At 43.6% G+C, this 26,617-nt stretch overlaps 1 protein-coding gene across 1 annotated transcript; it reads left to right on the top strand.

The window, feature by feature from the left end:
* Nucleotides 1-1,998: 1,998 nt before the first annotated feature.
* Nucleotides 1,999-23,701, top strand: abcg1 (ATP-binding cassette, sub-family G (WHITE), member 1; the record flags this gene model as incomplete). The annotated part of the gene is made up of 15 exons (XM_083772551.1): nt 1,999-2,061; nt 5,904-6,216; nt 14,924-15,041; nt 15,482-15,614; nt 15,812-15,862; nt 16,193-16,338; nt 16,774-16,897; nt 17,214-17,328; nt 17,661-17,809; nt 18,746-18,847; nt 19,315-19,483; nt 20,945-21,045; nt 21,225-21,383; nt 22,264-22,382; nt 23,473-23,701. 15 exons carry the CDS (start codon nt 1,999-2,001, stop codon nt 23,699-23,701), a joined length of 2,091 nt encoding a protein of 696 aa, XP_083628677.1.
* Between the last annotated feature and the right edge of the window lie 2,916 nt (nt 23,702-26,617).

Here is a 26,617-nt window from a genome sequence, read left to right as displayed (position 1 = left end):
AAAAGCAAAAGGCTATAGTCCATGGTCACGGACCGCATACTGGTCAAGGTAATTTATACTGGTGAAGATCATTTACTAGTCTTATAAAGGTCATTTATACTGGTCAAGGTCATTTACTAGTCTCATGAAGGTCATGTATACTGGTCACAGTCATATACTGGTCACGGTAATTTCTACTGGTGAAGGTCATTTATACTGGTCAAGGTCATTTGTACTTGTCAAGGTCATTTATACTGGTCAAGGTCATTTACTAGTCTTATTGAAGGTAATTTATACTGCTCAAGGTCATTGATATTGGTCAAGGTCATTAAGTGGCACGCTATAGTGCACGATTCTTCATCATTGTTGAGGATTTGAAAAAAGGTTAAATCGCAGAAAAGCGAAAGGCTAAAGTCCATGGTCACGGAGGGCATACTATAGTATGTTGTTTTTCTTTTTTTGGTGGTGTGCGGGCTCCATCCAATAACTACACCAGTTGTGATGCAATAGAGTTTGCTGTGACCGTTGTGAATTATGGGTGGTGTGGTCTTTGCCAAGACGGTGGATTGTGGCCCATGCCTTCCTGCTGTTATTAGTGTGGTTGCCCGAATGGGCAACCAGACTCTAGTAATTGTAACACTTTATTATTAGTGTGGTTGCCTGAAGGCAACCATACTATTGTTTTAGTGACCTTTTATTCTTTTTATAGATAAACTTTATTTTGTCGCGTTATACCTCCCACGAGCCATATGTCAAAACGACGGGCTACATCGGGAATCGTGTGCGTGTATTTTGCTAAGACATTTGTTGAATAGTTTAATTGATATGAATTAATTCGTGCATTAAATTGCCCCATAGACATGAATGGGAAAATGCAAAGACTCACTTTCAAGTATTTTTTCCTCTGAGACCGTAAGGGCTATACTTACAAGACTTGGAGGAGAGATTCATAATAATTACTAAAATTAATTACCTTAGAAGTATATCGGTCGGCCTCATGGTGGCGCTATAACAGCCAACTTTACCTTTTGGGGTATAACTCTTGAACCGTAGGTCGTAAAATAAAAAATATTTTTTCCCTGGATTCCTTGGGTCATGACACATCTCCCCATACAGGCCACGCCCATTTGCGTCTAGATAGATTTCCCGCCATTTTGAATTTTGTTCAAAACACACTTTTTGCTCCTCCTCCTACATATTTTGACCAAATCTCACACAAATCAGTACACATGATCTCGGGACCTATCCCATTAAAACAGCACAGACAGAATTTAGATCTTCTGTATCGTTCGGCCGTAATCGTCTTCCAAAGTTAGTGGGAGGGGCCTATTTTACAAAAAACGCCACAATTCACGCACAGAATGTCCGATCCATCCCAAATTTGAATCACAGGTCGAGGGTGGTTTCATCAACGCAGAGACAAAAGCGATTCCATTTTCGACGGGTGCGATGTGGGCAACCACACTTTGCAATTTCCCAGAATTGCCTCTTTCTAGTTCAAGTCATGATAATGGTTTTGTATACAAAACCATCACCGGCATCACGTTTGTCACATAATAGTTTCCAATGTAAAATAAATCGTATAGGCTTTAGGCCTAATCCCAAAGTAAAGTTAAACTCATTTAGGCACCGCCTAGCTAAAATGGTATTTAAAACATCCTATTTCCGTTTGTCATGTGGACAGTACGTGGATTACATTTTTGAAGTAGAATTTCTACAAAATAATTATAAATAAAATATTGTGTTTCCATTGCAGACACACACAGACTAGGTATAGTGAGTGGATTTCTGAACAAAACGCACGCACCACTTCGCACCCACGGCGCGCGCATCACCGCACGCACCGCGCGAGCCAGGGAAGGAAGAACAGAACGGAGCGCGAGAAGGCTAATGTGCGCCGCCGCCGCGTGCTTTGTATTTTTATTTGATTCTAAATAATTATTACTAATATCATCATTATTTCTTCAAAAGAAACAAGCCAAAGTGACTCCGTCCAAAAAGGAGAGGTTGCGTGCAGGGATGTCTGCCCTGATGGCAGCCTGTTCCCTCAACAACGCCCAGGTCACTAACTCCATCATTATGGTGAGTCAATCTGCGGGGGGTCCGCGGCCAAATATGGCCATATAGCGGATATTGATAGGCTATAGTATAGCCTATCAATTTGGGCGCCTTGGACACAAAAAGTTTGAGAACTATATATGGTTTAGACTTAGATTTGTAGGCTATCCTTAGACCTCAGGTCTTTGGTTACACGGTGCTAATTAAATTAACCAAAAATTGTCCCAATTGGACTTTATGGTAACGCGTTTATTTATAAACGTCTAGAATTCTGTTTTTCTAATAGAATTAGGTTGGCTTCGGTCGTCTGGGATATACGTGTTTTTGTTCCCATGGAACGTTTGTTTTCTAGTATTACTACCTTTTTAAAATTCAGAGGAACGTTAATTGTCTTATAAAAATGTTTTAATTGCCTGTTTTTTTTAGAAGTTTGATTGGTTGATTGATTGATTGAATACTTTATTAGTCAGAAATGTAAACAGCACGTGCAGTCACAGTGACATGCAGGCTAAAAGGATCACACAAATACAGTCCATGGAGACTTGTTTCAATTGTGGTCATATGTATTCAATTCGTCAACATACAAAAATGTATGTCAAAATGTCTGTAAAAAAAGAAAATCCTGCAGTCATATTAAAATCAACGTGCTTGTAGGCTACATGGTTTAGAAGGACTGGCAGTGATGTGATCTGCAGGCAGGCAGACAGACAGAAATGCAGACAGGTGTCTGGGTGGCTATAGACATTTATTTTAAATGTTGGTCGAAAAAACACATTATGGTTAGCCTACTTTCAGTCTGACTGTTCTGGGGTCAGGAGGTGAGGCTGGCTGTTTTTCATTCTGACCATATAAGCTGTTGACCGACAGTTACCTCCCCACCGTCCCGGTATAGAAACGGATTAACGAGCTGCTTCTTACCGGCATGGCCAGCCCAGAGCCGTCAGACTGCACTGCCACATGCAGTCACACGTACTGTACAGTGCTAGGCTACCGCACGTTTTATAATGTCAACACGCTCCATATGGATGCCATGCATGCACAGCACAGGAACAGGCAGGCTAGGCCTATATCAGTGGTTAAAAGTTGCCCGGCCAAAGGCCGGTCGAACTCTAGTGGTGCCATGCCACGCCATCCAGTCGGCCAGTTGTCTCTAGTGGTGCCATGCCATGCCAGTTGTCTCTAGTGGTGCCATGCCATGCCAGTTGTCTCTAGTGGTGCCATTCCATGCCAGTTGTCTCTAGTGGTGCCATGCCACACCATCCAGTCGGCCAGTTGTCTCTAGTGGTGCCATGCCATGCCAGTTGTCTCTAGTGGTGCCATGCCACGCCATCCAGTCGGCCAGTTGTCTCTAGTGGTGCCATGCCATGCCAGTTGTCTCTAGTGGTGCAATGCCACACCATCCAGTCGGCCAGTTGTCTCTAGTGGTGCCATGCCATGCCAGTTGTCTCTAGTGGTGCCATGCCATGCCAGTTGTCTCTAGTGGTGCCATGCCATACCAGTTGTCTCTAGTGGTGCCATGCCATGCCAGTTGTCTCTAGTGGTGCCATGCCATGCCAGTTGTCTCTAGTGGTGCCATGCCATGCCAGTTGTCTCTAGTGGTGCCATGCCACGCCATCCAGTCGGCCAGTTGTCCGGTGTGCCGTACTCTAATAGAAGAGTTGCGATAGAGGGGGCAGAAAACAGCCTGGTCACATGGTTCAGAATCATACTCACTCAAGCCCATAGACTCCAATGCATTCCGTAAACTTCCGGTTGTCCCTATGTGGAGCCTTCAATTAGGGACAAACCAATAGAAGTCTATGTACTGTAGAAGAGCCGCCATTGGACTGGCCCCATGAAGTGAACAGAGTTTGCGTAACTCGGTCTATACTCTATGGCTCTGGCCGTACTGTAGTGTACCGTACTGTAGTGTACTGTACCATATACTGTACTGTACCGTATTGTACCATACGTTACTTTACCATACTGTACCGTACTGTACCGTACTGTACTTTACTGTGCTGTACTGTACTGTACTGTACTGTACTGTACTGTGCTGTACTGTGCTGTACTGTACTGTACTGTACTGTGTACTATGTAAACTCTCAATTTTATAAATTGTGTTTATAAATGTTCTGATTTCTAAATGGAGAGCTTGTTGTAGGCTAGTAAGGCTACTACCAAATTAATTTGAACTTGGAGTTGAATTCTCAAATTTAATGTAAGCTTTCCACTGAAATCCACTGAGTTTAGCCACTGAAACCATCTTCTGTATATGTTTGCATATTAAAGGAATAGTTCACCGAAGAAATGTCATATTTTCTGTCAATTACACACCCCATGAAACCTTGAATTTGTGGATTATTTTGTGCATGCCTAAGCAAAAATAATTTGATGGCCAGGTCATAAGAAGGCTCAGTATGAGAGAATCAGAATCTATATGATTGTCACATCACTGGTGTAAAGAAGTGGATAGCAAAAGTAGCAGATCTCGAGCTCTGTGTTTCAAGCTTGTGGATCTGTTACTTTTTATGGTTTTGTGTGACGTAGTATTATATGATCATGTCGTATAGGGCATTAGTTTACGAGAAAAAGTTAACACAACAAGTTAGAAGGTTTCTGACCGACCACAACGATATGAAGGGTCAAATCAGATGAATATGTGGCTGGGGAGATGTGTGAGAGCAGCTTGTGTTTGTTCTACAGGTGTTTAGTTACAGCAGTAAGTGGAAGGTGTTTAAATCCCTTTCACTTGTATAACGTTACACAAAAGCATTCTACTGCACTGCTTGATCCTTATTCCATCATTGTACATCTAAACTAAAACATGCTGAACTCCCTAACCTAACGAAGACCTGACCCTAAACCAAACCAAGCCAGGCCAAACCAAATCGAAACAAACCGAACTGAACCAAACCAAACCGAAATCAACTAATCTAAAGGCTCTTATCGACTACAAGACCTAAGCAAACCGTGCAGGTTCTGGATTTGTTTCCATTTGCTACGGCTTGGTTTCACATAAGGGTTTCAAAATCTAATTTAGGCCCTGCTCAGGAGTTTCTACTACTAAAGTTGTACTAACTTGGAGTTCTGGGAACCTATAGATCTCAGAAATTATACTTTAACCAGCATCCATGTTATGGGGAAAGCTTTCGCAGAAAATAGCAAATCGACAAGCTCACAACGCGACGGCAATTTTCAGCTAAAGCTTTAACCCACAATAACAGAAAAGATACTACTATAGAGCCTTGAGGGACTCCGGCCAACTATATAGGGCAGTGTTTTAATATCAAGGTCCATTAGTTTATGGGCATTTGAGGCATGGACCACCATTTGATGAGATTTAGCTTTTCAGACCCAAAACTGGGTCGTAGGATAAGATTGTTCCAAGCTGCATTGATGTGGATAGATAATGACATTGTGATAACATAACATTATCTAATTGTGTAGACTTCTTGTTAATTAAGTAATGCAGATGTTTAACAATCATTTAACTCTTGAGAGCGTAAAATGAAGCCAAATGTACCTGTAATGGTCCATTTGGTTTCATTTTACGCTCTCAAGAGTTAGATATATAAGGGTCCATTTGGTTACCAACTCTCCATCATTTAGCTGGGGACCACCTGGAACCCCCTCAAGGATCACTGGTGGTCCCCGGACCACAGGTTGAAAACCACTGATATAGGGTTTAAGTGGTTAATTCTTTTCTTTCTAAAGTTGAGAAAATAGCCGAGCTATGTGAGCATGTAGTTGGTTATTTTAATGTATTTTCTTTATAATACCTCCCCTTTCAGATGAGATTCTGGTTATAATGGAAACCTGAACAAAGCTAGAGATGGATCCAGACATTACTGATCTACAAATGTCTCTCTCCTCCAACCACCCAGAACTCCAACGGCCCACCGGACCTGATGCTGGACCCCCGGTCGGTGTGTGTGAGCATTGATGAGGAGGTGATGTCATCGCGTGCAGGGGGTGGAGGTGCTGCTGCTGGAGGTGTTGGTGGCGACGGGGGGGTGCAGCAGACCACCCCGCTCCTCCTGCACCACTACCCCCCCGCCCCCCCAACTCTGAAGAAGGTGGACAACACCCTGACGGAGGCGCAGCGCTTCTCCTCGTTGCCGCGCCGGCCGGCGGTGAACTTGGAGTTCCGCGACGTGTCGTTCTCCATCCCTGAGGGACCGTGGTGGAGGAAGAGAGGTCTGTGTTCTCCATTAAATCTACTTAAAGAACATGAAATATCGTTTCCCCCTCAGCCACTTGCAGTGCAACATAAACCATCTAAAAGACCAATAACAAACACACACACAAAAAACAACATATGTTTGAATGATGTGCCAACATCATTGTTTTGAAAATAGCAGATCTACAACCTCACAATGTTGCGCAAATAGCCTATGTATAATAGGGTTAAAGTGGTTGAACTGATTCTGATGCTACCTAATAGTTGTGAAACAAACTCGTTGCCCCCACCCTAGGGACTTACGGTAAAAAAAAAAACATGCTTAAGACCCACCTTTTCACTGTAGAGGACTCCTAGGTGCACTTGTTGTTTTGTGGGTTGTGTTTGTGTATTTAGTTTCTACTCCCTCCTGTTATGACCGACTAACAGTGTGACTGAGTTCTTGTTGTCCTAGTCTAGTCTTGTTTTTCTCTTTTCCTTGTTCTCTCTTTTTCCGGACTGTGCTTCCGGGCCAAAGTAATAACTTGGTGAGGGGCACACAGAGCCAACGCTAGCCGGGTGGATGCACATCAACAGCATGTGTGATCTTTTTTTTTTATATTATTTATTTTACCAATAGCAGCAGTCTGTCTATCATTCCCTCCTGATACACACCACTGACCACTTTCTTAAAGTATGTTAATACAATATAACAATTGGGGTGATTTTGTCTCCCTGCTCTTCTATTGAGAAAATGTGATCGTGTCAAACGTCATGTCTCTGGTGTGTCAATGGCCTAGCCATAGTGGTTAAGGTGCAGCCAGGGAGGCACAGGCCCAAAATTGGACAGGACCTGTGATGTCATGCCGTACTTTTTATTTGTGTTTTTTCTATTCATTTGGTCATTAAGGTCCACAGAATGAGAGGCCTGCTCTGCCGGAAAGTGTTTTTCGTGCAAAACAAATGCTTGGAATGGATTCAGAATCATGAAAACCCCCTAGTTTGACATGTCACAATTGTCACATGCTACTTAATTAAAGCATGATGAAATTTGGGAAATCTTGCCTTATATTAGTTGTCTATGGTGTGGTATACAAAATTGGCCATAACTTTCTTTTGCAATGTTTTCGGCAGAGCAGGCCTCTCATTCTGTGGACCTTAACACAATCGGTGCCGGGATGCCTTCAAAATAGGAGCTCTGCTTTGGTCCTTGTGGATAGGGGGAGGGCTGTCTTACTGAGACAACATGTAGTCCATATAGCCCACATAAAAACCCCAGGAAAGTGTTTCTTGTCTCCCAAACATCCATTAAAATAAGATCTGGTTGCAAAAGAGGTGAAGTGGCCCTTTAAGCGGTGCCTATGGTTCATGTAGATGCAGGTAGGATGATGGTCTCCTTTGGTCATGGAGATCCTGATCCAGCGCTCGTCCTTGTCCCTGATGGCCGTCCATGACGTAGCGGATCTCATCATCCAGGTGGAGGTGCTCCTCAAAGAACACATTCAGCTAGGGAGAAATAAATACTGTATACATACAGGGAAGAGCCAGTGAGTCAATGGCGTTTGCGAGTGCAAGCGTTTAGGGCAGGCGTCTTCAGCGTCTTTCAGTCCAAGGACCCCTTATCTGAGAGAGATGACAGCACTATTATCAGTATATAATTGTGTAAAATAGTGTTGTTTAACCACTTAAACCTTCAATACTTACTAAACTTGACATTTTGGCTCTATACTTGATCTGATCTTTTGTCCTACACCAAACCTCTTTGACGAAAAAGCTCTTCAACGGCTCACAGCATAAGGAGTTGTGAGATTGTAGATATGCCATTTCCGGCTATAATGTTCCCCTCAGAATTAGGGCTGAAAAAAGTTCATATCGCACAAAGATTTGGCGTACACATTTATAGTTAGATAAGATAGATGGCATGACATACTGTATAAGGCATAGCCTACTGTATGTGTTGGCCTGGAGGCATAACCCAGGCAACACAATAGCATTGACAAGATCAATAAAAGCTGCAATTGTGACAGGTGGCTGACTCAGTCACAATAAACTATTAAATAAAGTGCACAGTTTGAAAGTGCGGGTGCATATTCACTGTGAACTCAATAAACATTGTAGCCAACTACGCCACCCTTTGATTAAAACAACAGAGTAAAGGGAACTCTGACACTCGTCATTCAAGGTCAACACAGGTTCGAGTTTAAAACCAGGTAAAAGAGCATAAAATAGCTAAAACACAGGGAAGGACTGAATACTGAAACAGGATGTTGGGGGGTTACAAAAAGGATAAGGAACTTTATTGCGCCAATACAGGGGGCACATAGAATAATACAGTTATGCTAAAAACGCCCTAAGCCTAAAATCCCTATAAAATCCTAAATAACTAACTAAACAAAATTATAAAAATAAACACTTTAAAATATGGTTTCTCACAATGTGCAAATCTGCAATTGTGCAACAAAAGCAAGGAGCAGCGGGGACAGTCAAAGGTCTGTTTCTTCTACTCTTCTGGTCACTGAAACACAAGAGCACTGGGCCCAGTTCATCCGTTTCACAATGTCCTAATGATGGAAGTACAGGTCGGTCTACACGTCGGCAACACTACAAATCGGGTACTTACAGACAAGCCCAGGTGTTAACCTGAGCCCTTCTGATTATGGCATGGTAGTGCTGCGGCCCATCTGCTGCCTTCCATATCTCGTCTCTGGGCAGCCCCTCCACGGCAAGGGCGCACACTGGGGGTCATGGTCGTGGCATTTATAGTGTAGAGGACATGGCTACCACTGGCCCCCGGCTGCGTCCTGGCTCCCAGCCGTGGTGGCTGCCCCTTGTCTGTCTCTCCACTTCTTCTCCCAAACACTCTGCTCAGTCTTTCTCTTTTTTGTGCCAGCCCAAATATATAGGCCTCTTGATTATCGGCCCCACCCACGCCCAGGTGCAGGTCATTAGTCACTCGGTCCTTGATGCACTCAGTGGGTTAGGGAGTCAGTGGAAAGATAAGTTTACAAAATCATGAAACCCTCAAACACAAATAAATAAGCAAAACAATAAAGTAAAAATAACTCAACAATAATCTCACTCTACAGCATGCAAAATTATAAAACACAGCAAAGCTCACACAATCAACTGGCTTTATGTACTCTCTCGACGGAGAGGTGATTGCAACTGTAAACTAAGGACCCCGAGATTAATATGCATTCGTCCGCAGACCCTCATCTGAAATTATGCTGTGCTAGGAATCGAAAATTATTATTATTATTATTATTATTATTGAATGGTTTAGGTCAGTAATGTATAGTGTCTCTCACCGCAGCACTGGGCCATGAGAGCAGCTGATGGCTCTGAGCTGACAATCCAATTAAAGCAGTCTCCGCGGCAACAAACAAGCTTATGGTTATGTCAGCATGGTTAGATAAATAATGGAGAGGTTACTTCAGGTCAGGAGCAGCTCCATCTCAGATCTCTCTCCTCCTGGTGTCACTAGTTTAGTTTAGACCATTCTCAACCTTTTTCATTTCAACCTGTCATTCTCAAGTCAACCTGTTTTAATTTGGGCCAGTCATTCTCAACCTGTTTCATTTCAACCTGTCATTCTCAAGTCAACCTGTTTTAATCTGGGCCAGTCATTCTCAACCTGTTTCATTTCAACCTGTCATTCTCAAATCAACCTGTTTTAATCTGGGCCAGTCATTCTCAACCTGTTTCATTTCAACCTGTCATTCTCAAGTCAACCTGTTTTAATCTGGGCCAGTCATTCTCAACCTGTTTCATTTCAACCTGTCATTCTCAAGTCAACCTGTTTTAATCTGGGCCAGTCATTCTCAACCTGTTTCATTTCAACCTGTCATTCTCAAATCAACCTGTTTTAATCTGGGCCAGACAACAACAAAACAAAAAACAGCAACTGGTCACTTGACGTACAGGGCAAATGCCCAGTGGGCTGCCCAATGAATGACCTGAGAGCCTCCTCGTCTTGCATTTTGTTCTCGCCCTAGATCAGGAGTGCAGAGTCTTCCACAAACAAGAACATTTGCAGTCACAGGCAGCTTTCATGTCGTTAATCTAAAGGAGAACAGTCCAAGTATGCTTCCTTGGGGAACCCCACAGTTCACTGGGAGGGACGAGGACATGGTTCCATTGATGTCAACCACTTGTTCTCTTCCCTCTAGGTAGGATTTCATCCAGTTTATTGATGTGCTATCAAAACCGATCGCCTTCAGTTTGTTTAGTAGTATTTACATTACAGTCTACCTTACGTTTGATGTAGTCGTTCAAATACAGTAGGCATGTGTGAGTGGAGTGAGATGTTCTGAAGCCAGATTGGAATTCAAACAGCAGCTTTTGCTCGGCGAGGTAGCTGTTGATTTGTTCTTGAATTAATCTCTCAATAACCTTTGAGATGGAACAAATGATGGATCAGGGCGGTAGTTGCCAGGTTCTTATATAGAGGGATTACTCGAGCCAATTTGAAGTCTTGTGGGACGTGACACTGACTGATGGATACATTTGTAATGTGGGTTACTATGGGACCAATAGAGACAGCTGTGTCTGAGGAATCTGGTGGGGATGTTGTCATGGCCTGTGGCCTTGTTTGGCTGAAGGGCGATGAGATTTTTCAGCACATCTTCTGTTTTAACATGTTTGAAATGAGAATGCATCTTTTTAAGCACCTAGTTTCTCATAGTGAGTTTGGATGTGGTCAGAGCCGCATGTGGGGGAAGTTTGCTGACAGCAATGGAGGGATGGTGGTGAAAAAACTGTTAAAACTGTTCGTCACAACCAGCTTGTCACTTTTGTCAGTGGTGAGCGTCGCGAGCCATCTGAAATGACACTGAAACTTGTAGATTTGGTCTGAATGTTTTGCTACTGCCTAATTGATTAATTGCCTCCCAGAGTTTAGTTCAACTATAATCTACATTGACACGTTGTGAGCTTGTAGATTGGCTATTTGAACTATTTTAGTTTTTTTTTAATAGTAAAAAATGGTAAATAAGTTTAGGGATAAGGGTTAAGGGGTGGTGCAAGATATAGCCCTTAAGTCTAAAGACCATTTTTAACCATAAAAACATAAATTTCTCTTATGAGGACAGGTCCTCACAATGGTCCTGATTCTTCAACGCGTTTACGTTGATATAATGACGTGACGCTAGCGGAAAGGCATTTACGTGGATTTCCCACATTAATTTGGAATTCATGGAAATGGCCGTGAACTTGACGCTCACGTGGGTTGGTCGGAAACTCCGTCAAATCCTACGGGACGTCTTTAGGTGGCGGAGAAATTTGCGGAAGCATACACTTGCGTATAGATTTATTCAGAAGGCTTTAGTCTTCATGCTGAATCAATAAATAGTTCCCAAATCTCAGATAAAATATGTAGGCATGTGTCCCTATAACATTGTTCAGCACATAAAAAAATGATAGCATATAAAAGCCGAGTGCACTTGTATGCCTAAATGCATGCATTCTAGAGGCAAGTTAGCCTATAGAGTCCCATAAGGAAACTGCCCCTGCAAGCCCCGACACCTTTTTATTTATTTATTAGGATATTTCTATAGCATGCCATGCGCGATTGCGCTGCTCACTTGACAGCCTTCTCTAGGCTACTCGCAGTGCAACGCGTTGTGAGCTTGTAGATCGGCTCTCGCGGACTGCATGTTAAAAAACAAACTCACAATTATAATAAGAACATAGGCCTACACTTATCTGCATTTTGCACTGTACTGTTAGTGTGTGTTACAGTGTTAGTGTATTGTTTAGTGAGTCAGTTCTCTTGACTGTCGGTGTGTGTGTGTGTGTGTGTGGGGGGGGGGGGAATTAAAAAACTTCAGTGCACTGTGCACAATGCAAGGAATAAATGCATGAATCGCCATGTATCCGAAGGAAGTCTGATCCAATCATTTTTAGATTTCTCCAGTTTAATCCTGAGTTTAAGTTTTGTTGTGTTCAAGATCTGATTTTAGGCATGTTTAAGCCTCCAGGAAAATCCGTGTTGAGGTTCTTAATCCACTGTTTTTCATTAAAACGTCTTTGTCCTACTGTCCAGTTGGGATTGTGTTGAAGTCCAGCGCATTTTAGAGCTTCAATGCCGTGAGCCATGAAATGTTGCACAAACCTTGTGGTTGTCTTTTTTCCATTGTTAATATTGTATCTGTGTTGTCCCAGCCTTGTACCTATTGTTTTACCCGTTTCTCCGACATATTGTAAACCACATTTTTCACATGTGATTAAGTAAATGCAGTTGCTGGTTCTGGTTGTTATTTGTTGTTTAATCTCTAACACGCGTTTTGTAGTTCTATTTTTTACTAATTGTTTGGCTTTGAAGTATTCTGGTCCCTGGCGTGCTGGTGTGTTGATTTCTTTTAGCTTGCTGTGTACTAGATAATCTTTAAGGTTTTTGTTTTTTCTGTGGGCCGATAGCAAGCAAACAGCGCGAGTTATATGTATATAATTATAAACGAAACTTGCCAACTTGGAACGCATTGCTTCACTCCTTGTTGTCAGAACGTTAATAAGTTAACTGATGTTATAGTTACTTTCACATAATGAGAAAGAAGTTAATTTGTACTGTTCACCACACGACCAAATGCTATATTACAACTCGGTAATGATAAAAGCCCTTACTGATGAATGCACTGCAGGGTTATAAAAAAAAGAAAGGCACACTCGCCTGCAGAAGTAAAGAGATATCCGACTTTTTTTTAATCAGAGCTGCATTGATTCATTCGGGGAGTAGATTAATATCATCTCACTGTCATCTGTCTGAATGCATATGTGGAGAATGGATTTGTTCTGAGCATGGACATGTAGGCATAGCTATTTAGAATTTCAACCATATACAGCGAGTAGCCTATATCCTCTTTGTCAGATGTAAGTGCATGGTTCATTTCATGATGTCGTCATATTAAAATGATTTGCGGGAGTCGGGACACTTGGCAAACTTGATTGATCTCATGATGAGATCAATGTAGTAGCCTACAGCCTACACAGCTACAACGTTGCCCATATTATAATTAATTAAGGTGAGCTGGCTTAAAACTGACTGGCCAAATTGCACACGCTGATGCCATAATGTGGATTTATAGGGCTAATTAGCCCTCGTGACTGCTGTCTGTCTGTCAGACCGGCAAGTCCACCATATAGAATGCCAGTCGGGCCGGGCCGTGTTCTGTCCTGGCCGGGCTCACCGCGCCGTTATATTAATTTGCAAAATTAAAAAAATGCTACGGAGCCCCTTAGGGGACATTGCTAGGTAGATTATTTAAGAGCTGGTGGTTTATGTTTTCTGGTATGGAAAAACATTTTAGATGTTGGCAGAAAAAAAGAAGGCTATAACATTTTTCACATATAAGAGAAATGACAGAGTTAACATTTGGGGGTCCCTGGGGGTCCCCGAACCTTGAGACCCCCAAAGACGCCCCCAGCGGGGCGACACGATTCAAATGAGCCCACCCCCGTCCAAAACGGTAGAGGAATGACAGAGTTACCATTTGGGGGTCCCTGGGGGTCCCTGAACCTTGAGACCCCCAAAGACGCCCCCAGGGGGGCGACACGATTCAAATGAGCCCACCCCCGTCCAAAACGGTAGAGGAATGACAGAGTTACCATTTGGGGGTCCCTGGGGGTCCCCGAACCTTGAGACCCCCAAAGACGCCCCCAGGGGGGCGACACGATTCAAATGAGCCCACCCCTGTCCAAAACGGTAGAGGAATGACAGAGTTACCATTTGGGGGTCCCTGGGGGTCCCTGAACCTTGAGACCTCCAAAGACCTCCAAAGACACGATTCAAATGAGCCCACCCCCGTCCAAAACTTTAGAGAAGTGACAGAGTTACCATTTGGGGGTCCCTGGGGGTCCCTGGTGGTCCCCAAACCTTGAGACCCCCAAAGACGCCCCCAGGGGGGCGACACGATTCAAATGAGCCCACCCCCGTCCAAAACGGTAGAGGAATGACAGAGTTACCATTTGGGGGTCCCTGGGGGTCCCGAACCTTGAGACCCCCAAAGACCCCCCAGGGGGGCGACACGATTCAAATGAGCCCACCCTCGTCCAAAACGGTAGAGAAATGACAGAGTTACCATTTGGGGGTCCCTGGGGGTCCCCAAACCTTGAGACCCCCAAAGACACCCCCCAGGCGGGCGACACGATTCAAATGAGCCCACCCCCGTCCAAAACGGTAGAGGAATGACAGAGTTACCATTTGGGGGTCCCTGGGGGTCCCCGAACCTTGAGACCCCCAAAGACGCCCCCAGGGGGGGCGACACGATTCAAATGAGCCCACCCCTGTCCAAAAAGGTAGAGGAATAACAGAGTTACCATTTGGGGGTCCCTGGGGGTCCCCGAACCTTGAGACCCCCAAAGACGCCCCCCAGGGGGGCGACACGATTCAAATGAGCCCACCCCCGTCCAAAACGGTAGAGGAATGACAGAGTTACCATTTGGGGTTCCCTGGGGGTCCCCGAACCTTGAAACCCCCAAAGACGCCCCCAGGGGGGCGACACGATTCAAATGAGCCCACCCCCGTCCAAAACGGTAGAGGAATGACAGAGTTACCATTTGGGGGTCCCTGGTTACGCATGACAAGTAGCCATGTGCTTTTGTTTGGTTCACACACACACACACACACACACACACACACACACACACACACACATGCAGTGTTTGGGTGTGATTGTGATGTCATCATATTCCAGGTAGAAGATTTCAAACAAAACAAAAACACACAACTTTTAACCTGCTCTGTTTCAGGTTACAAGACGCTGCTAAAAGGGATTTCTGGGAAATTCGCCAGTGGAGAACTAGTCGCCATCATGGGACCGTCTGGAGCTGGCAAATCAACACTGATGAATATACTGGCTGGATACAGGTACTGGCTCTTAATATTATTGTTATGTCAGCTAATTCTCATCAGGGTCGCCACAGCAGATCATCTGTCTCCATCTGCTCCTGTTCTTTGCATCTTCCTCTGTCACTCCAACCAACTGCATGTCATCTCTCATCACATCCTCTTTGGCCTTCCTCTTCTCCTCTTACCTGCCAGTTCCATCTTAAGCATCCTTCTCCCAGTGTACCCCTCATCTCTCCTCAGCACATTTCGTACTGTAAATTGCTCTGGATTAAGAGTGTTTCAATCATATGGATATGAAGAATCAACTGACTGAGAGAAAACGCCAATGTCACTGCTGCTGAATTAGTTAAATTTTCGCTAGAAACAGACTATATCAAATTTGAGTGACTGACTGTCTTAAACTATACAGAATGATGATGATGATGATGATGATGATGATGATGACTGTGTGTTGCCAGGGAGACGGGGATGAAGGGTGAGATCATCATTAATGGACAGCCCAGAGACCTGCGCTCCTTCAGGAAGGTGTCATGTTACATCATGCAGGACGACATGCTTCTCCCACATCTGACTGTACAGGAAGCCATGATGGTAACACAGGCCACGGCCACACTTACTAGTGCGGTTGCCCGAAAGCACAACACACTATAGTATTTGAGTGACTTTATTTATTTAATCCGTGTAGATAAACTTTATTTTGCCACGCTACTCCTCCACTGTTTGTGCGGCATTGCGGCACACACAGAACTTTAAGTCCTCTACCTTCTTTATGTCCCGCAACTTCCAAGGTGTCAGCCACACTGAAGCTGCAGGAGAAAGCAGACGGTTGCAGAGAGATGGTGAGTTGGAGATGCTAACACGTTCAGCTATTGTGTACATAGGCCTACTGTATACCAGTATACTAAACGTATGTATGAGAAGAACTAAGATAAGATAAGAAGAACTAAATAAGATATCGAAATAACATTCTGTGTTTGAAACTATAGGATACCAGGTCAACAATATCAGGTCAACAATGAACCTAGCGTTCATTGGCATCTAAATAACTGAGAATGAGTGACCAATGTGTGTGTGTGTGTGTGTGTGTGTGTGTGTGTGTGTGTGTGTGTGTGTGTGTGTGTGTGTGTGTGCGTGTGTGCGTGCGTGCGTGCATGCGTGCGTGCGTGTAGGTCAGGGAGATCCTCACAGCTCTGGGTCTATCAGAGTGCCTTAAAACCAGGACGTTGCATCTGTCAGGAGGCCAGAGGAAACGGCTGGCCATCGCCCAGGAGCTCGTTAACAACCCGCCCGTTATGTTCTTTGATGAACCCACCAGGTAGCACGTGGGCACGCACACACACACACACACACATGCACGCACGCACACTCGCTCGCTCACTCACTCACTCACTCACTCACTCACTAACTGACAGTACATACCGTCTCATCTGTTCAATTAATTTATGAAAACACAAAAGACAAAAAGTTAGGATATGGAGATAAGAGGTTTTAGTTTACAAAAAGGACATGAAACAGTGAAAGTAATCAAGACACTATGACAACAATTCACAATGACAAAGAAAAACACTGTAAGGAGATAAGAGATTCTGCCTGACAAATGACAATATTTTTGTCGTATCACTTCAGATCCCAGTAGATCAGCCTATCTCTCTCTCTCTCTCTCTCTCTCTCTCTGTGTGTGTGTGTGTGTGTGTGCGTGCGTGCGTGCGTGCGTGCGTGCGTGCGTGCGTGCGTGCGTGCGTGTGTTCAGTGGTTTGGACAGCTCGTCATGTTTTCAGGTGGTGTCGTTATTAAAAGCTCTGGCTCAAGGAGGAAGAACTGTGATCTGCACCATCCACCAACCCAGTGCCAAGCTCTTTGAACTGTTTGACAAGGTCCCACACGCACACACACACACACACACACACACACACACACACACACGCACGCACGCACGCACGCATGCACGCATGCACGCTATCTCTCTCTCTCTCTCTCTGTGTGTGTGTGTGTGTGTGTGCGTGCGTGCGTGCGTGCGTGCGTGCGTGCGTGCGCGTGTGTGTGTGTGTGTGTGTGTTTGCGTGCGTGCGTGTGTCTGTGTGTATGAGAATGGGTAAATGGGTATTTACCCTAAGCAAACATTTTGTATTGATTTGTTTTGGTGTGTGTGTGTGCGTGTGTGTGCATGTGTGTGTGCGTGCGTGCGTGTAGTTGTATGTGTTGAGCCAGGGTCAGTGTGTCTACAAAGGAAAAGTATCCAACCTTGTCCCTTACCTCAGAGAGCTGGACCTCAACTGTCCCACCTACCACAACCCTGCTGACTTTGGTATCTATCTGTCTGTCTGTCTGTCTGTCTGTCTGTCTATTGCTGATTATTTCATTCACCTTGCATCAAGCACATGATAATTTAATTTTGACTTAATTGGTTAGATTGTGAACTATTTTAAAAGTGAGTGAATCAGGAGACCTGTTCATTGAATACAGATGTATATGTGCATGTGTGCACGTGGGATGTGTCCATGTGGTGTGTGTGTGTGTGTGTGTGTGTGTGTGTGTGTGTGTGTGTGTGTGTGTGTGTGTGTGTGTGTGTGTGTGTGTGTGTGTGTGTGTGTGTGTGTGTGTGTGTGTGTGTGTGTGTGTGTGTCTGTGTGTATCCAGTAATGGAGGTGGCCTCGGGGGAGTACGGGGAGCAGACGGAGAGACTGGTGAAGGCTGTGCATGAGAATAAGTTTGAGAAAGACAACGGCACGGTGGTCAACGGAGACACACACCACCACAACCCTCTCATCTGGCAACGCACCGGGGACGTAGGAAACAACTATGTTTTTCTGCCCAATTAATTCCTCCCCATACACATTTCTGTGCTGTCACTGTTGTTGTATCCTACTGACTCACCTGCCAGTGAGGAGCCCCCACACTGAGGCATATAGAGCCTTGACAAATACTTTGTCGGGGTAGATATTATCGCTGGTGACCCACGGGTCAACGCCTGTTGACTACCACTGCCGTATAATTACATGCAGTGACAGCCTCCCCCCGGCTTCCCTCCCCCGAACATGGACCAATTGTGTTCATATAGACACTTGACAAACCAGATGCAGTGCAGTGGATTCACACCCACAACCTGTGACAGTGGTGGGCAGATACTTTGATCCATGATCCAGGAGCCAGGATATTATTAGAGCAAAGTACAGTTTGTAGAGTAGATTGATGTTAAAGGGACTTTTCACCACTGGAAGAAACTCCAGTCACTCGACTCACTCAATGTTAATAGTATTTGTAGTAACAGTAGCACAATTTGAAATTTGCAACTCTATATGGCCCGAAAAAATTATGTAGTCTGTGTGTTTTTTTGTAGGCTTTGTGTACAGGCCTACACCATTTTGCCTCTAGTGGCACCAATGAAGTTCGCCCATCTTTATAAATAAATAATCTTTGCCAGTGTCTGTGACATCACAGACTATTTGAACTACACACATATCTAAAAACACTATATTACCCAGATAAAAACCCCCAGGACAGTGTTTCTTGTCTCCCAAACATCATTAAAATAAGATCTGTTTGCAAAAGGGGTGATGTGAAGTATATTGACAATGAATATACAATTTTACGTCATAGTGTCTGAGCAAATCGACTTGTTACGTCATGATGGTGTACGATGATTAGAGCACCCCTCAGCCCTCCATCACTTCACACAGGTGTGATTTTTTTGTCTGTCTGTCTCTTTCTTCCCTCTCTCTCAGGGGCTGACTACATCAGAAAGTTGTCATAGTTTCTCAGCCAGCTGTATGACACAGTTCTTCATCTTGTTCAAGAGAACATTGCTGTCCATCATCAGAGACACAGTAAGCGGAGACACACTGACCCCTCCTGGACGACCTATGTACTGCACATACAAGCACATTTGCTTGTCACCTTTGTCACATAAATCACAATCATTACATTCAACCAATAGTAAGGTGTACAAGCAGTGCACATTTATTTAAACAGAATCATTTGAAAATAGAATACCCTAAATTTAAATATGTCTGAAGTGGTTAATGTATGATTTGTAACACAAATCTAATTGTACAAATAATGGTCAAATAATTAAGTAAAAGTGCATTATTTGCCTCTGAGATGTAGTGGAGTAGAACTAGAATTATTCAAAATTGGAAATACTCCAGTAAATATAAGTACCTAACTAAGTCTTTGGTCAGGATCCAGGCTACCTATAGGCTAAGTACAGTACTTGAGAACATGTACTTAGTTACTTTTCACCACTGCAATCAACCAAACGCAAGACGTTCAAGGATCAGTTGTTTGTGTCCAGGTGTTGACTCACTTGAGGATCTCGTCGCACATTGGGATCGGCGTTCTGATTGGCTTGCTCTACCTGGGCATTGGGAACGAGGCCAAGAAGGTGCTCAGTAACTCTGGCTTCCTGTTCTTCTCCATGTTGTTCCTCATGTTCGCTGCTCTGATGCCAACCGTCCTCACATGTAAGTAACTTTATTCTTTATTATTATTAACTCAACTTTATTTGTTATATTTAACCTGTTCTCTCTATCTCTCTCCCTTTGCTCTCTCTGTACCTCCATCCTCTCTCTTCTCACAGGATACTACAAAATAAGTGTGCACAGGAAAAAATAATAAAAAGGAATTTACCCTACTGCATTACACCTAAAAACAATAATAAAAAGGGAAATTCAAAACAATAACCTTGAATCAGAACCAGTTCAGCTGCGACCGTACTATACATTATTTCAGAGCTCTGTACTTTACACAATAACATTTATGTTATTGTCCGGGTTGATACAAACACCAAACACCCTCCCCTGTCCGGGTTGATACAAACACCAAACACCCTCCCCTGTCCGGGTTGATACAAACAACAAACACCCTCCCCTGTCCGGGTTGATACAAACACCAAACAACCAGCTAAACCTAAAAGTGGCAACACAATTAAAGTACATATCTATCCATCAATAAAAAATGAAAAACATAACAAGTTTATCCATAAGACTTTGAGAATCCATAAGGCACCAACTGCCGGTATCAGAGTATTTTAGTCTATGTTACAAAGTATAATATATCCAACATTATAAAAATTTCTTCAAAAACAGAAGACTTGCAGTGCTGCACATTGTGAGCTTTATCTGCTATTTTTGAATAGCCAACATTTTAAATATGGATAAAGCGGTTAAAATGATTGCTAAGGACCCTCTGGAACACCACAAGGACCCCTGGGGGTCCCCGGACCCCACTTTGAGAACCACTATCCATCTATCCATTATCCTTCTGAAGGTCAAAGCAGCAAAATATATACGTATAAACTAAGGATGCACTGATATAATGGCTGTATTGGCCAATATTTGCCTCGTTGACTGCCATTTGCATATCTTCCAAAAAGTTGACATTCATTGATGGCAGTGGCCGATTGTGATGCATCAATTTTGTGCTGGCTCTGTTGGTGTGTTCAGTGGCCTTGTGTGGACTTGTACGTCAACTGCCTCACGCTCCTGCCCTATGGGCCGCAAGGCACTTACTTACTTATGTTAGTATGTTGGTTAAATGCAGCGTGTCAAAATGCAGATTTGGGGCCCAGGCCGTAGCGTAACGGTCTGGGCACCGGACTGGTAATCCAGTCGCAGTGTGCCGCGGGTTCGACTCCCGGACCCGACACGGCCTTTACTGCATGTCATCCCCCCATCTCTCTCCCGTTTCCTGTCAGCCTACTGTCTGTCCCTTCAAAAATCAATAAAAGGCGTAAGCCGCAAAAAAAATATCTTAAAAAAAAAAAAAAGAAAAAATGCAGATTTGGAACAGTTATGTTTTATAATGAAGATATTGTTTCCCTAGGCTGGCACAAAGGGGGGTTATAAATAACAAACAATGCGGCCCAGAATGTCCACATCGGTGCATCCCTTGAATAATCATTGAGTCTGTGTCATTTTGTTTAGTTCCCCTGGAGATGGGCGTGTTTCTACGAGAGCATCTGAACTACTGGTACAGCGTGAAGGCGTACTACCTGGCCAAGACCATGGCTGACATCCCATTCCAGGTCTCTGAACATGGATGGATGGATGGATGGATGTTTTGTGGTGTTTACTGCAGGTCATCCTCCCGGTGGTGTACTGTAGTATTGTTTACTGGATGTGTTGTTGTTGTTTACTGCAGGTCATCTTCCCGGTGGTGTACTGTAGTATTGTTTACTGGATGTGTTGTTGTTGTTTACTGCAGGTCATCTTCCCGGTGGTGTACTGTAGTATTGTTTACTGGATGACGGCTCAGCCACCAGATGCCGCACGCTTCTTCCTCTTCCTGGCTCTGGGGGTCATGACCTCCCTGGTGGCCCAATCACTGGGCCTGCTGATAGGAGCTGCCTCCACCTCCCTGCAGGTCAGCCCTGACACGACACGACACGACACGACACGACACGACACGACATGACATGAAATGGCATGACACAACATGAAACGACACGACACGACACGACGCGACACCTGCCACAACACAACGTAATGGGGGCTTCCAGATGACAGTGAAGTGACAACTTTGAAGGCCTTAAACTATACTACCAACAAACTATACAAAATTATATGAACTGACCCATACATTGACCAAATTGGTCGATATAAGATAAATAATATAAGAAATAATATATATTTTTATAGCTGATCTACAAGCTCACAACGCCTAGCAATGTAAAATCAGCTTTTCACAATGTTTGGAAGCGAGTCAAACTAAATTGTATGCCTCAACTCCTACGTTCCAGGTTCAAATATGATTATTTTGGTGGGTCACGCCCATAGACTGTAAAGAATATGGACAAAGCGTTCCCCGGGTCTAACATGAACGTGAAATGAAGCCTGTCAGTCCTTGAATTGTAAATCGCCATCTTTCTAGATCCGTTTTGGCCCAGCTGGCCATTGGCTGGCCCAGACAACGAGGCGGGACTTCCCCCCTTCTTCTTAGTTGGTTTTTATTTTGACTCGAGTCGGTGGGGAATCCCGATCATAGACTGTAACGGTAGCCACGCCCCTCAGAACATACGCGACTTTATGGTCATTTTTTAAATAAATGGGACCATAATTTTCCAAAAAGAATATTATGACATTAGAAATGAGACTTTAAACTAGTGACTGGAAGCAGAAAGTATTCATGACCATGTTTATTAACTGTCTGACTGCCCCCCTGGTCACGCCTGAAAAGGTTGAGAATGTCTGCATTCCCACAGGCCCCATTGGGTGACTGTTGTGTTTCTCTGTTTTCCCTCTAGGTGGCGACATTCGCTGGGCCAGTGACAGCCATCCCTGTGCTGCTGTTCTCTGGGTTCTTTGTGAGCTTCGACACTATTCCGTGGTACCTGCAGTGGCTCTCCTACTTATCCTATGTCAGGTACAGACTCCTATGTATGTGCGTACGTAATACGTGTATATATATATATATATATATATATATATATAATCCGATGTCAGGTACAGACTTGAGGTTGATTCTAAAAATGCCGTCTAAATCAGTAGTTCTCATAAAAAATAGCAGATATACAAGCTTGTCCATCTGCTATTTTTGAGAACCACTGTTCTAAACAACTGTATGTTCCTATGACACAGATGCTTTCTCGGTTTTAATGTGGTTGTTCTCATAACCAGCCAACCAGCTAATGCTCACTGGTAGGCTATATCGATCAGTTCTGATTGATCTATTGTTATAACCTTGCTAAATGCATTCTCTTATTTTATTAATGCAAATTATTAATAGGGATGCACCGATCCGGCTTTTTGGCATTCGATACCGATTTCGATACATGGGGGTCCAGTATCTGCCGATACAGAGTACCGATCCGATACCCCCCACAAAGAAACGTAATAACCTATTAAGCTGTATGCCTCACTGTGTGGAGTCTGGAATCATTATTTTGTGTAAGGCAACATCAAGGCTTGACTTAAACATTACTTTCCCAACTTTGTAAAACAAAATGTAACAAACAGATATAAATGCACTGAATTATTTATTAAATAACTGTGCAACAATTAGACCAGGTTAATGTGTGCGCAGGCTAGCCTGGCTGCATTCCACATGTTATACTGTCAATACTACACTGCTGTGTCACAGAGGAGGTAGAGTTGTTTTCATACTGTAATTACACATAATTATTGGATCGGATCGGATAATGGATCGGCCACCGATCCGATACCCGATCTAGAATTTTAGCCTGGATCGGCGCCGATCTCCGATACGAGTATCGGATCGGTGCATCCCTAATTATTAATGCAAATTAATTCTCCTCTCCTCTCCTCTCCTCTCCTCTCCTCTCCTCTCCTCTCCTCTCCTCTCCTCTCCTCTCCTCTCCTCTCCTCTCCTCTCCTCTCCTCTCCTCTCCTCTCCTCTCCTCTCCTCTCCTCTCCTCTCCTCTCCTCTCCTCTCCTCTCCTCTCCTCTCCTCTCCTCTCCTCTCCTCTCCTCTCCTCCATTCTCCTGTCCTGTAGGTATGGTTTTGAAGGGGTCATCCTCTCCATCTATGGTTTGGACCGAGAGGACCTGTACTGTGAGCCAAATGACACGTGTCACTTCCAGAAGTCGTCAGCCATCTTGAAGGAGCTGGACATGACGGACGCCAAACTGTACATGGACTTCATCATCCTCGGAATCTTCTTCTTTTCCCTACGCATCCTTGCTTACTTCGTCCTGCGCTACAAGATCAACGCTGAGAGGTAGACAGGAAGGCTAGAAGAGGAGGATGAGAACAGGGCAAAGATAAGAAGAGATTAGAGCGACGCGAGTTGAAGGAGAATAAGGACATATTGGCAGAGCTTCAGGACTCTGAGGTACAGGAGATTCTGGGTTCTGGAACTGGAAAAAACAACAAAGAACCTTAGGTGAAAGATCAGCGAGTAGCTGTAAGGTCTACTACAAATGATGAATGATCATGAAGAATATAAAATATATACACAAGATGAAGACAGGTTGACTTCTAACATTTAGCTTGGAGTTGAAGCTGAAGACTCGTGAGCTTGAGTAGATTAGCTTGCTGTTGTGTCTTCTCCCGGTAGAGATAGACCAGATGAAGCTGCAGGTCAGAGCTGGTCTCCTGGGTCCTGTTTTATTCTCCAGTGTCGCACTGGCACACAGACACACAGTAAGGTAAATGGTGCATTTGTATAGCGCCTTTATCCAAGGCGCTTTACACACACACACACACACACACACACACACACACACACATTCATACACCGATGGGCGATGGCGGCGAAAACCATGCAAGGCCAGGGATCAATTAGGGGTTCAGTATCTTGTTCAAGGACACTTCGACACTAACTCTGGGGGAGCCTGGGTTCGAACTGGCAACCTTGTGGTTACTATCCAGCCACTCTACCCCTGAGCCACCACCGTCCCACTGTCACACAGACACATTGTCACACAGACACACTGTCACACAGACACACTGTCACAGACACACTGTCACACAGACACACTGTCACACAGACACACTGTCACAGTCACAGACACACTGGCACAGTCACAGAACACTGTCACACAGACACACTGTCACACAGACACACTGGCACAGTCACAGACACACTGTCACACAGACACACTGTCACAGTCACACTGTCACAGTCACAGACACACTGTCACACAGACACACTGTCACAGTCACAGACACACTGGCACAGACACACTGGCACAGTCACAGACACACTGTCACACAGACACACTGTCACACAGACACACTGACACATTGTCACACAGACATACTGTCACACAGACACACTGTCACACAGACATACTGTCACACAGACACACTGTCACACAGACATACTGTCACACAGACACACTGTCACACAGACACACTGTCACAGACACACTGTCACAGACACACTGTCACAAACACACTGTCACAAACACACTGGCAGACACACTGGCACAAACACACTGGCAGACACACTGGCACACTTTGGACCAAACCAATTTTTGTCATCTTCTAAAGAGACTATGGATCAAAACACATTTCAGTCTAATGCAAAGGGCTGTAAACGGACTAACTCTAATATAGATTCTTGTTTTTGTTTCATTTATTACACAGCCCTGCATTTGTTTGTTGAGGTGGTTTGTGCTGCGTTCTGAAGTTACAATGAAAAGGGTATCAACAAAAAAACACATTGCTATCTTTAATTAGTTTAGCCTCTGTGATGTCACCACAATCAGACGTGCACAACGCATGCACAATACGTGTCACATGACAGGAGGATCATCCACACATGGTTGTTATACTAGAATATTATTTCTACATATTTTACATACTGTATCAGTGCTGTCGATCAGAAACCTCCTACCTCTATATTTCAAATTAGTCTTTGTTTGTTTGTTTTTTTGTTTGTTTGTTTTTTCGTATACCTACAAAAGTTTTGAAGTCTATTTTTGCTATTTTTGAATATATATATTTTTACGTTAAGGTCATTTTAACACCCCAGTAAGTTTTTAAGTTGCTTGATTCAGTATTTAGATATTTGATATAAATTGTATCAGACTTCCACTAGAAACCCACTGTAACCCCAAACTACATTTTAACTTTAAAACGTTTTCATTCATCGAAAACACAAAGCCTGAGTAGATGTTGAAATGACCCCAAACATGTTTGAAAGTGAAATATTCCTTTAAGTCTGTACTCTCGCAGGTTTTAAAAACATTTATTAACCAATAAAACGTATTAACAAGACAAGAGCTTGTGGCTGGATCAATTTGGATTTCTTTCCTCCTTTTCCTCAAAAGTAGCCTATAACAGTTTTGGACAAAGGCTACAAGGTTTCCACCGACAGAGACGATATACTTTTTTCTTTAAACGAAGAAATTGATACCTATAGCAAGTTGTTCAGACTCAGATATATAATTTTGTATATACTGTATATACTGTACAGTATGTTCCATGTTTCAAATGTTCATCACAATAATTGAAGAAAAACAACAGTATGACTGTGGCTCTTTTTAACTGGGTTTCTTTATTTTTTGACAATGACCGTAAACTTCTTGAGATTGGAGCGGTAGTGGGTCATCAGAAGGTCACTGGTTCGCCACTGGTCACTGGTCACTGGTTCGCCTTAATCCTAATAGCTCCCCCAAGCACTCATCAACCATCTGAGCATCCATCAGCTACATAAAGTTGAAAAGGTAATTCCCCAATAGGATGGATGGATGGATGGATAAAATAAATAAATTAATAAATGGACCATACTGGAAACTGAAAAGTAGACAAAATATGTTTTTTTATAATGTCTTTTTTTACACATTTCCACTGCAGACTGACAGAGAACATTGTGCAAGACATCTTAAGAAAATGAGTACAAACTATATATCCTCTCAACGTCATATGTACAAATATTTTACTTTTCAATTTCAAAAGTAGCTGATCTAAAAACTGAAAATGTGTCACTCGCTTCACGCCATATTTCAAGGTTGTGGATCTGCTACTTTGGATGTTTTCATGTGATGTTAGTTGTAGTATTATCAGGTATGGGCATTGCAAAACGTTAGAATAAGGAGATAAGATGTTTCTGGCCCACAGCGATAATATGTTATTAGTATGTTATTATTACTACTACTCACATCTGCTCAGTTGTTATTCTATTTTAACTT

The sequence above is a fragment of the Protomyctophum parallelum genome (assembly GCF_964188405.1).
Source record: "Protomyctophum parallelum genome assembly, chromosome: 9".
In the NCBI taxonomy this organism is placed as follows: Eukaryota; Metazoa; Chordata; class Actinopteri; order Myctophiformes; family Myctophidae; genus Protomyctophum; species Protomyctophum parallelum.
Note: the sequence above shows the minus strand (reverse complement) of the source record. Positions and strands in the feature narration are given on the sequence as shown.